Genomic DNA, 11,707 nt, shown 5'->3' with positions numbered 1-11,707 from the left:
AAACCCACCAGCCACTCCTCGGAAGGAAGGTTGGGCAATCCTACTTCCGTAGTGATACTGCCTCGGAAACCCAAGGAGGGGTCGCTATGAGTAGGGGCGACTTGACGGCACGTAACAACAACAACAACAACAACATGAGGTGATTGAAAATACTATGGCTTGGGTTAGGCACATCTTAATCTTCAGAGTGACATCTTTGTTCCTTAACACTTTAAAGAGGTCTTTTGCAGCAGATTTGTCCACTGCAATATGACGTCTGATTTCTTGACTGCTGCTTCCATGAGTGTTGATTGTGGATCCAAGTAAAATGAAATAAATCCTTGACAACTTCAGTCTTTTCTCCATTTATAATGATGTTGCTTATTGGTCCGGTTGTGAGGATCTTTGTTTTCTTTATGTTGTGGTATAATCCATACTGAAGGCTGAAGTCTTTGATCTTCATTGGTAAGTGCTTCAAGTCATCTTCATTTTCAGCAGGCAAGGTTATGTCATCCTCATATCACAAATTGCTAATGAGTCTTCCTCCAATCTTGATGCCACATTCTTTATGTAGTCTGGCTTCTCAGATTATTTGCTCAGCATACAGATTGGGTAAGAATGGTGAAAGGATACAGCCTTGACACACAGTCTTCCTGATTTTAAACCATGCAGTATCCCCTTGTTCTGTTTGAAAGACAGTCTTTTGGTCTGTGTACAGGTTCCCCACAAGCACGATTAACTGTTCTGGAATTCCCATTCTTAGCAATGGTATCCATACTTTATTTTGATCCACACAGTGGAATGCCTTTGCATAGTCGATAAAACACAGGTAAATATCTTTCTGATATTTTTTGCTTTCAGCCAAGATCCATCTGACATCAGCAATGATATCCCTCATTCCACATCCTCTTCGAATCCAGCTTAAATTTCTGGAAGTTCCCTGTCCATAGACTGCTATAACCATTTTTTAATTATCTTCAGCAAAATTTTACTTGTATGTGATATTAATGATATTGTTCAATAATTTCCACATTCTTCGGATCATCTTTTTTTGGAATGAGTCTCTTCCAGTTGGTTGGCAGCACCAAATTTCTTGGCATAAACAAGTAAGTGCCTCCAGTGCTGCTGCATCCATTTGTTGAAACATCTCAATGGGTATTACATCAATTCCTGAAGCCTTGTTTTTTGCCAGTTCCTTCAGTGCAGCTTGAATGTCTTCCTTCAGTGCCATTGGTTCTTGATCATATGATACCTCCTGAAATGGTTGACTGTTGACCACTTCCTTTTGATACAGTGACTCTGTATTCCTTCCATCTTCTTTTGATGCTCCCTGCATTGTTCAGTATTTTGCCCGTTGTTGTTGTGTTGTTAGGTGCCGTCGAGTCGTTTCTGACTCATGCGACCCCGTGCACAGCAGAACAAAGCACTGCCTAATCCCACGCCAGCTCCATGATCTTTACTATACTTGAGCCCATTGTTGCAGCCACCGTGTCAATCCATCTCGTCAAAAGCCTTCCCCTCTTTCGTTGACCCTCCACCTTACCAAGCATGACATCCTTCTCCAGGGAATGGTCCCCTCTGACAATATGACCAAAGTAGGTGAGATGAAGTCTGGCCATCCTTGCTTCCAAGGAGCATCTCAGCCACACTTCCTCCAGGACAGATCTGTTAGTTCTTTTGGCAGTCCATTCAGCATTCTTTGCCAGCACTACAACTCAAAAAGCATCAACTCTTCTTCAGTCTTCCTTATTCATTGTCCAGCTCTCACATGCATACAAGGCGATTGGAAATATCATAGCCTGTGTCAGGCACACCTTAGTCCTCAAGGAGACATCCTTGCTCCTCAGCACTTGAAAGAGTTCCTTTGCAGCCGACCTGTCCAGTGCTACACGTCGTCTAATGTCCTGACTGCTGCTTCCATTGGCATCAATTGTAGAACCAAGCAATGTGAATTCTTTGACAACCTCAGTCTTTTCTCCATTTATCGTGATGCTGCTTATGGGTCCAGTTGTGAGGATTTTTGTCTTCTTTATATTGAGATGTAATCCATACTGCAAACTGTGTTCCTCAATTTTCATCAGTAAGTGCCCGTAGAATCCTTCAGTATTACAATTTGAGGCTTGAATTTTTTCTTCAGTTCTTTCAGCTTGAGAAATGCTGAGTGTGTTCTTCCCTTTTAGTTTGCTAACTCCAAGTCTTTGCACATTTGATTATAATACTTTGTCTTCTCAAGCTGCCTTTTAAAATCTGTTTTAACTCTTTCATTTCATCATTTCTTCCATTTGCTTTAGTTGTTCCACATTCAAGAGCAAATTTCAGAGTCTCTTCTGACATCCATTTTGGTCTTCTCTTTCTTTTTAATAATCTTTCCTTCCTTTCTTCATGTATGATGTTCTTGATATCATCCCACAATGTGTGTGCTCTTCAGTCATAGGTGTTCAATGCATCAAATGCATTCTTCAGATGGTCTCTAGGTTCAGGTAGGATATAATCAAGGCCATATTTTGGCTCTTGTGGACTTGTTTTAATTTTTTTCAACTTCAACTTGAACAGCTTCATTTTCAGCTTGAATATGAGCAACTGAGGGTCTGTTCCACAGTCAGCTCCTGGCTTTGTTTTCACTGATGATATCAAGCTTCTCCATCACCTCCTTCCACAGATATAGTCAATTTGATTCCAGTGTTTTGCATCTGGTGAGGTCCATGTGTATATAGTCACTGTTTATGTTGAAAAAAGGTATTTCGAATGAATAAGTCATTGGTCTTCCAAATTCTGTCATGCTGTCTTAAGCGTCATTTCTTTCACCAAGACAGTATTGTCCAACTGTCAAACCTTCTTTGTTTCCAACTTCCACATTCCTATCACCAGTAATTATCAATACATTTTGATCGCATGTTTGGTCAATTTCACACTACAGAAGTTGGTAAAAATCTTCAATTTCCTCATGTTTGGCTTTAGTGGTTAGTGCATAAATTTGAATGATAATAGTATTAACTGTCTCCTTGTAGGCATATGGGTATTATCCTATCACTGACAGCATTTCTTTTTTCTTTTAAAAATATGGAATGCTTCATGAATTTGCCTGTCATCCTTACGCAGGGGCCATGCTAATCTTCTCTGTATTGTTCCAATTTTAGTATATGTGCTGCCGAAGTGAGCACTCACTGACAGCATTGTACTTCAGGATAGATCTCAAAACGTTGTTTTTGATGACGAATGCAACATCATTCCTCTTGAATTTGTCATTCCCAGCATAGTAAACCAATATGATTGTCTCATTTAGAATGGCCAGTACCAGTCCATTTCAGCTCACTAAAACAGAAAACAAACAAACTCATTGCCATCGAGTCGATTCCGACTCATAGTAACCCCCTTTGGGTTTCTGAGGTGGTAAATATTTATGGAAGTAGATTGTCCACTCTTCCTTCCGTGGAGTGGCTGGCGGGTTTATGCCACCAGAGCTCACTAATGCCTAGGATATCGGTCTTTATGCATTCCATTTCATTTCTGCCAACTTCTGGTTTTCCTAGATTCACACTTCATACATTCTACATTCCAATTATTAATGAATATTTGCAGCTGTTTCTTCCCATTTTGAGTCATGCCTCATCAGTAATTGAAGGGCCCAAAAGCTTTACTTCATCTAAGTCATTAAGGTCAACTCTTCTTTGAGGCAGCAGCTCTTCCCCAGTCATATTTTGAGTACCTACCAACCTTAGGGGCTCATCTTCCAGCACTAAATCTGACAAGTGTTTCATTGGTATTCATAAAGTTTTCCAGTAATGTAAGGATTTCAGTAGCCAATTTTTTCAGAAGTGGATGGACCTGTTCTTCCTAGTCTGCCTTAGTCTGGAAGCTCCGCTGAAACCTGTCCACCATGGGTGACCCTGCTGGTATTTGAGATACTGATGGCATAGCTTCCGGCCTCACAGCAACAGGCAAGCCACCACAGTACGAAAAACTGACAGAAAAGTGGTGGATAGTAGGCTGTAGTCACTTCATTTATGTAGGTAAATTGACCAATCCTTGCAAAGTGCCTAAATTAGACCAATCATAGGACAGGCTACAGCCCAGAGCCAGACAAAAAGTATCAAGTTACAAGTTGCTTAGTTTAACCAGGAAATGTATGTCAATGAACCTGAACAAAAGTAACAAACCCTCTGGGGTAGAAAACTAGGGCAAAGATAACTCCTTAGATTTTAGGGGGGGAAATCTCTCTTTTCCCAAAGAACCAAGGAAAAAGGTTATTACAGTTGTCTTCCATTTTCCAATTTATTGAGTCATTTGCAAAGACACAGAGCTGTGAAAGCCCATTAAACTTTAAGACATGTTAAATCATGCAGGAGAGGAGAGGGTGGGTGGGGGTGGCAGTTGAGGCTCAAAAGGTCAACAGCAATCACAGCTGGAAAAACGTGTGTTTGTCCAAGGTAATAAGAAATGGCATGAAATTGCTAGGTGGGTTTGGCTAGGGAGGGGCGGAGGGGGCTCTGGAATGTTGGAAAGGGAAGAACAGCGACAGGCTAAATGATTTAAACCATGACCAATTTCTGGCCCAAGTATTGCTAGAAACTTCTGGATTTCAAGATCCATGCTTTTCCCTCCTTCCTAAGGTTTGGGCTCCTTTCCCTTCAAGACTCGGAAAGAGCTGCAGAGTCGAAAGGGCAAGAGTGAAGCCTTCACCCTGGCTGACCTGAGACAACTGCCAGAGCTGAACCCACCAGTGCTGATGCCCAATGGAAATGTGGGGACTCCCTTGCAGGTCTTCTTGGAGTTCATCCAGGCATGCCGTCTGCCCCCCCGGATCATCACCCAGCTGCAGCTCCAGTTCCCCAAGACAGGTTCCTCCCGACGCTACGGCAATGTGCCCTTCAAGTATGAGGACTCAGAGACTGTGGAGCAGGAAGAGCTTGTATACACAGCAGAGGGTGAGGAGATTCCTCAGGGAGCCTGCCTAGTAGACACACCAGCCAACCCTTGTGGAGAGCCAGAGGAAGAAGGGGAAAAGGAGGAGGAAGAAGAGTCTGACTCAGATGATGTGAGTAAAGTGAGCCACCTATCCTTGCTGGCAGTTTGGAAAGCCAGAGCATTAAGAACACCTCTCTTCAATTGTATAGTCCAAGAGTCCTTAACCTGGGTTCCTCAGAAAGGTTCCAAGGAGTGTGAGAACTCCCTGACATTGAGTGTAAAACTGCATTTGCATGTACTTATCTGCATTTCTTTAGGGAGCAAATCCACAGCATTTATCAGAAGATTCTCAAAGGTGACCGATTGTCATTCCTTCAGAAGGAATGTAAAGAGGATCCCTTTTCATAAACGAAAACCTGCCAACCAAAGTAGATGCAATGACTTGTCCGAGGGCATCTAAGGAAGTAGAGACAGAGCTGAGATTTGAAGGCAGTCCCCCTCGTTGCTTCTGTAACCTCTATGTGACCTTGAATCTGTGGATTGAACACTAGCCTCCACTCTAGCTTTATCAATGAAATAGACATTTCTTCCTCCTGTTTTTTAAAACTTGTTTGTCCATCCATAAAATCAGATGAGCTTTGATTTGTTGGGGAAACTTTTTTTTTTTTTAATGCGTACTCTGAATAAGAAGTAGCACATCCATGTCTTCAAAACTCCCAGCTCTGTGTTACTAACACATTTGGACTATGTCCTTGGTGTGGTACTGTGCTGACTTTTTGCCAGCACCTGGTCTGCAGCAATGATTCTGAAGCCTTTTCAAAACTTCAGCTCGGACTGGGGCCCACGAATTTTGAGCTGAGAGTTATCCCATCATCCTCCAAGTCCAGTCAAATCGCTTGTGCCGGATTCCAAAGACACTCTAAGACCTATTTCCTGCCCTCAAAAAGCCTAAAATCTCCCTAACAAGAGTACTAATACTTAGGAAGGCTGCATGGTGAACACAGGCTCTGTTCTGTGTACTATCTTGACAAATCACTTTATTTCTCTGAAGCTAGGTTTTCACATCTGCAGAATGCGAATAATGGTACTTATCTCACAGGGTTTGTGGGATGATGAAAGGAGTTAAGTTATATGAAGGGCAAACCATGTAGTAGACAGTCAGTTCCTATTTCTTCTCCTTTCCTTATGAAATAATGTGTAAAGGACTAAACAGTATATGTTGATTATCACTGAGTAGTTCAGAGACCAGTGAGAACTGGGGGCTGAGTGTTTGCAGGCTTCATGTACTGTAGCACTTGAGGGATGGGAAGGATTCAACTAAGTAGAGAAGAAAAGGTTGTGGGAGAGTAGGGGAGATAATTTCAGGCAGGGGAACAATGTGGCCAAAAGTGCAGAGACAAGAATAAGTCAGGCTTATGAGGGGTACCTTGGTTATCTAGTTCTGCTATAACAGAAATACCACAGCTGGGTGGCTTAATAAACAGAAATATATTTTTTTCACAGTTTAGAAGGCTATGAATCTAAATTCAGGTGGCCAGCTTTAGGGTAAGGCTGTCTCTGTCAACTCTGGAAGAAGGTCTGTATCTCTTCTGAACTTCTCTTCCAGGATGATCTTCATGTAGCTTGGCATATGTCTTCCCCCATCTATGCTTCTCACTTTCTTGTTCAGTCATGGCTGACAGAAACAAGAGCAGCTTAAGTGTTGCATAGTAGCCAAATCTCTGTGTGTTAGATTTTGACCCAAATAGGAAACAGGCAACGGTGTCCCACTCAAAGATGGCAGCCAACCACATTGCTTTGAGAAGTTGTTGCTCTCCACAGTCCTGCCAGTAATCCAGTCTCCCACATCAGGAAACAGGACTATGGACAGCAACACACATTCAGACACCATTCAAAGCAGGGCAGTTGGTCGGCCTCCATCTTTGAGACTGATATACCCGTGTCCTACTCAGGTCAAAATCCCAAAAGATCTGGTTGCTATGCAATGCATACGCTGCCCTTGTTTCAATTGGCCATGACTGAACCTGGCCATAACTGAACTGTTTGAACTAGTTTGAAACCCTGGTTTAATCTCTTTTATATCTCAATAAGAGTTTGACTTAAAAGACACACCCTACACTACCCCTGTCTCACTAACATAACAAAGAAAATCCACCTCCAAATGGGATTATAACCATAGGCATAGTAGTTAGGATTTATAACACATATTTTTAGGGGACTTAATTCAGTCCGTAACAGGCAGAAAGAGCAAAGTTTGTTGAGAAACGGGATGGCGATATGTCGGGCAAGGCCTGAAGTGCCAAACGTACTGTTTCTAGAGAAATGTGAACTAATAGACCCAAGGATCCAGCCTCACTTGCCTCCTATGCCCTGAGCTGCCCTCCTTCTGGGCATGAGGTCAGGAAGCTGGATTGGCAAGTCACCTATCCCACCTTCCCCCAGGATGATGACCGGTGTGAGGAGTGGGAGCGGCATGAAGCACTACATGAAGATGTGACCAGGCAGGAGCGCACAACTGAGCGGCTCTTTGAGGAGGAGATCGAGCTCAAGTGGGAGAAAGGTGGCTCTGGCCTGGTCTTCTACACTGATGCCCAGTTCTGGCAGGAAGAAGAAGGAGGTAATACTAGCACCCAAGCAGGGGTATCGTACCCAGACAATGCCTGCTGCGTTCTCTGTTCCATGTGGATTCCCTGGCAGTGAGCCCAAACAGATGGCTAAGGAAGAGGCTTACCTATACTATATATAAGGGAATAATCCTTTTTAGGGGTGGAGGAAAAAGTGCTCCCCTAAATTCTGAATGATCCTCCCCCCAGAGGAGAGATTTAAAAACGCAAACAAAAGCCCCAAGTTCTATATTAGGTATGTCTATGCAGAGGGGAGTATGCCCGTGACCATGTATAGTGTTGGCAGACAGTGTTTCTATAAGTATATTGCTATGTTCTGTAAGAATTCCCAGGTGTATAGTAGAGCTGACAAGGGACAAGGTTGTAGTCACTTCTTGGGCATAGCCAGCTACCCAGAGGAAATGAGTAGTTGGACCGGTGGGCTCGGGACCATAGTTGCTGGGAACATCAAGCTCAATTGGCATAACATACTACACAAGACATTGTTCCCCCTCCTACTTTGGCGAGTAGTGACTGGGATCTTAAAAGCTTGCAAGTGGCCATCTAGATGCAACGATGGGTCTCTCCTCATCCAGAGCAAAGAAGGATGAAGAAAACCAAAGATTTATGGAAACAATTAGTCCAAGCGACTGGTACCCCATGCAATCCTCAGTTTATACAACTATGAGACCAGAAGAACTAGATGGTGCCTGGCTACCACTGTCAACCACTCAGAGGGGGATCTATGTAGGAGATCCTGGATAGAGAGGGAGAACAATGTGGAACAACACTGAAAATCATTTGGGGGAGAAAAAAATGGGGGGACCAGGTTTGCTGGTCTGATAGAGGCTGCTAGAACCACTGAGATTATGGACCCTAGCTGCCCTTCACGTCTGGAATTGAACCCACACCTGTGGCTTCCAGTCAAACAAAAGATAGGCATATGAGTTGAACATTTACCTGAGATAGACACACTCCTTGGAGAGAACAATCTTGGGAGAAAGAAGGGCTGTTTATGCACAGAGAGACAGCTCAGGGTGCAGTAGTGCATGGAGGGATGGACGCAGGGAAGAGGTAATTATTGGGAGGAAGTGGGTGGGGAGCTGTTGCATTGTGGTAAATTGTAGTCAATGTCATGAGACAAAGTGTATGTGAACTGTGTATGGAAAGTGAATTTGCTCTGTAAACTTTTCCCCAAATCACAATTAAAAAAAAAAAAAAAACAAGTTCTAGAACTTCTATTTAACTCTAGATTTAGCTCTCAACAGAACTGAGAGTCCTTAGCCCACTCTGCTGTATGCTTTTATGTCTCTGTAGACTTTGATGAACAGACAGCCGATGACTGGGACGTGGACATGAGTGTGTACTACGACCAAGGTAATGGGCCAAGGGTTGCAGTACTGGGAGGTAGATCTCGTGACCCAGCCTTGTGACACTTTGTGAAAACTGCACATAGCAGAGATTGAGACATGGGGTGGGAAGGGACCATCCCTTAGGGTAGCCCACTGAAGGGTTTCTCCCTTCAAACCAAACATCTCTAGTTGGATGTATTCAGTGCTGATTATGGGCAAAGCCTTGTAATCTTTGTGGAGGAGGAAAGACACATGGGGCAGCCCTCAGGGAGCGCTGGGTCTAATGGCAGGCCTGGGAAGAGTGGGATCGTCAGGACCCGAGTCTGGTTAAGAGTTTGGATTCTGGGGTGAAAATTGACCTGGCTCCTAATCCCAGCTCTGTCATTTGTTGGCTCTCTGACTTCTCTTCATCACAATGTCCTCATCTATAAAATGGTGGAGACAAGGTTCCTACTTTTGGTCAGCTCCCAACCCAATGAGCAAGATAAGGTAATATGACAAAAAAAAAAAAAAAAGAAAAGAAAAAACCTCACTGCCATTAAGTAGATTCTGACTCATAGTGATTCCCATCGGGTTCCCAAGGTGGTAAATCTTTACAGAAGTAGATAGCCCCATCTTCCTTCTGAGGAGCAGCTAGTGGGTTTGAACCAGCAACTTTCTGATTAGCAGTCAATTGCCTTATGCACTGTGCTACCAGAGCTCCTGAGGTAATATAACAGAGCCCTATAAAAATGAAGATCTGGTGGCATAGTGCCTAAGACATTTGATTGCTAACCAGAAGGCCAGTGGTTCAAACCCACCAGCCACCCTTCAGAAGGAAGATGGGGCAATCTACTTCCATAGTGATACTGCCTCGGAAACACAAGGAGGGGTCTCTGTGAGTCAGATCCGACTCGACAGCAGTGTGTTTGGTTTTGGTTTGGTATAAAAATGAGTAAGTAAATCTTGTGAAGGGGTCTTAGAAACCTGATTTTTCCCTTCTGCTGAGAATAGAAGCTCCCGTGGTATAGTAGTTGAAGCAGTCTAAAAGGTTGTTAGTTCAAACCCACCAGCCATTCCATGGGAGAAAGATGAGGCAGTCTGCTTCTGTAAAGATTTACAGCCTTAGAAACCCTATGGGGCAGTTTTACTTTGTCCTATAGGGTCGCTATAAGTTGGAATCAGCTGGCAGTGGGTTTGGGTTTTGGTCTGCTGAAAAGGACCCTCCCCAAAAGTGGATTCTGTTTTCTCAGATGGTGGAGACAAAGATGCCCGAGACTCTGTCCAAATGCGTCTGGAACGGAGACTCCGAGATGGCCAGGAGCATGGCTCTGTAACTGAGTGCCAGGTGGGCACCTTTGAGCGCCACACTAAGGTGAGCATTGTGCCCATTCCACTGACCCCTATCTTTTCTTTCCCTCCCCGCATTCCTTCCCCTCCTCCTTAGGAGCCTATCTGAGTCTTATCTCTTCCATCTGCAGGGCATTGGGCGGAAGGTGATGGAACGGCAGGGCTGGGCCGAGGGCCGGGGCCTGGGCAGCAGGTGCTCAGGAGTGCCCGAAGCACTGGACAGTGATGGCCAGCACCCCAGGTGCAAGCGTGGATTAGGGTGAGTGTCACTAAGGGGCTTCCTGGAGGCCTAAGCCAGCCTTTCAGCTGTACCCAGATTTCCACCTTCTCACTGGTTTTGGAATAGGTGCTGGAGACTACTGGAGGAACTGCAAAACAAAGTTAGAAGGAAAAAGTAGGTCTGGCACCTTTTTTTTTTTTTTTTTTTTTAAACAAAGCCTTAAGGCTTACCAGTATTTTTGATTCCTTGTGAGAATCATTCCTTCTACCCCCTAATTTGGGAAGTTTGGAGTTGACTTAATACGATTGCCTTTAGGGAATCACTGATAGTTCTTAGCAGAGTGGTAACAGAATGAAAGCAGTCTGTGAGGCGCTGGATGCTGGCACTGTTATTGGATAGATGAGGAACAAAGATCCAGATTTAAAGGCTCTGCCATTGGGACAAACTAGATACCTTGTAGTTAACTCACCTGTCCCTTTTCTATTCCCTTTAATGAGGTTTCAGAGTGAGCAGCCCTCTCAGTGAGAGTTCTTCTTTATCCAGGTACCATGGAGAGAAGTTACAGCCATTTGGGCAACTGAAGAGGCCCCGTGGAACTGGCTTAGGGCTCATCTCCACCATCTATGATGAGCCGCTGCCCCAGGACCAGCAGGAGTCGCTGCTCCGCCGCCAGCCACCCACCAGCATGAAGTTTTGGACAGATACGGCCTTTGTGAAGGGCTCCAGCTGTGCCTTGCATAGTGCCTCAGAGCCTGAGTAACAGATTCAGGGGATTTCGTGGTCAAGATCACTCATAGCTGCAGATGACAGCCCTCTGCCCAGCCTTAACTACCACTTAGAAGTCGGTACAGCAGACAGAATGCAGCTGGTTCAAAGTGCTTTGTTCCAAACTTGCCTTCTGGTTCTCTACCTCAGGAGCATTTTTTTAAAAAAGCCCCCTACCTACCCTTTTGATATTGGACTTACTGACTGGTCTCCACTGGTCTCCTAACCATGATCCCTGTTTGGGTTTGCCTCCTTTGCCTACCTAATTAGAATCCAGTTTGGAAAGCACAGCCTTCCTCGGGGGCTCTGAAGGAGTCACCAAGAAGGCCAAAAACAGAATTAAAGAGAATCCGATGAGGGAGAGGATTTGTAAACTCGGACTAGACGGTCTTGGCGCATCCATTGCCTCTCCCTCTCTGCCCTTCTCTGGGACCGGACAGCTGAGACTCCACGGCAGGAGGCCCAGGCCTGCAACGTAATAGGAGAATAAATAAATTTACGACTAGGTATTTCTATTTCTGTTCTAATTTGGGACTGGAGGAAGATCGAGAAAA

The 11,707-nt window shown here is 44.4% G+C and overlaps 1 protein-coding gene and 1 non-coding gene across 2 annotated transcripts in view; one reads left to right on the top strand and one right to left on the bottom strand.

Annotated features, from left to right (window-relative positions):
* GPATCH3 (G-patch domain containing 3) overlaps nucleotides 1–11,148 on the top strand; it is a 13,517-nt gene extending 2,369 nt beyond the window's left edge. Inside the window, exons 2-7 of the mRNA XM_007935788.2 lie at nucleotides 4,590–5,014; nucleotides 7,327–7,501; nucleotides 8,805–8,864; nucleotides 10,072–10,193; nucleotides 10,300–10,427; nucleotides 10,932–11,148. Of these exons, the coding sequence (XP_007933979.1) occupies nucleotides 4,590–5,014; nucleotides 7,327–7,501; nucleotides 8,805–8,864; nucleotides 10,072–10,193; nucleotides 10,300–10,427; nucleotides 10,932–11,148 (1,127 nt within the window). The remainder of the gene's footprint in view (nucleotides 1–4,589; nucleotides 5,015–7,326; nucleotides 7,502–8,804; nucleotides 8,865–10,071; nucleotides 10,194–10,299; nucleotides 10,428–10,931) is intronic.
* Nucleotides 3,034–3,140, bottom strand: LOC122149555. The gene has a single exon (XR_006163201.1). It is a non-coding gene; the product is annotated as a U6 spliceosomal RNA (small nuclear RNA).
* Nucleotides 11,149–11,707: the final 559 nt, after the last annotated feature.

This window comes from Orycteropus afer, unplaced genomic scaffold (genome assembly GCF_000298275.1).
Source record: "Orycteropus afer afer isolate SDZICR_OR568_19922 unplaced genomic scaffold, OryAfe1.0 scaffold00031, whole genome shotgun sequence".
Lineage (NCBI taxonomy): Eukaryota > Metazoa > Chordata > Mammalia > Tubulidentata > Orycteropodidae > Orycteropus > Orycteropus afer.
Note: the sequence above shows the minus strand (reverse complement) of the source record. Positions and strands in the feature narration are given on the sequence as shown.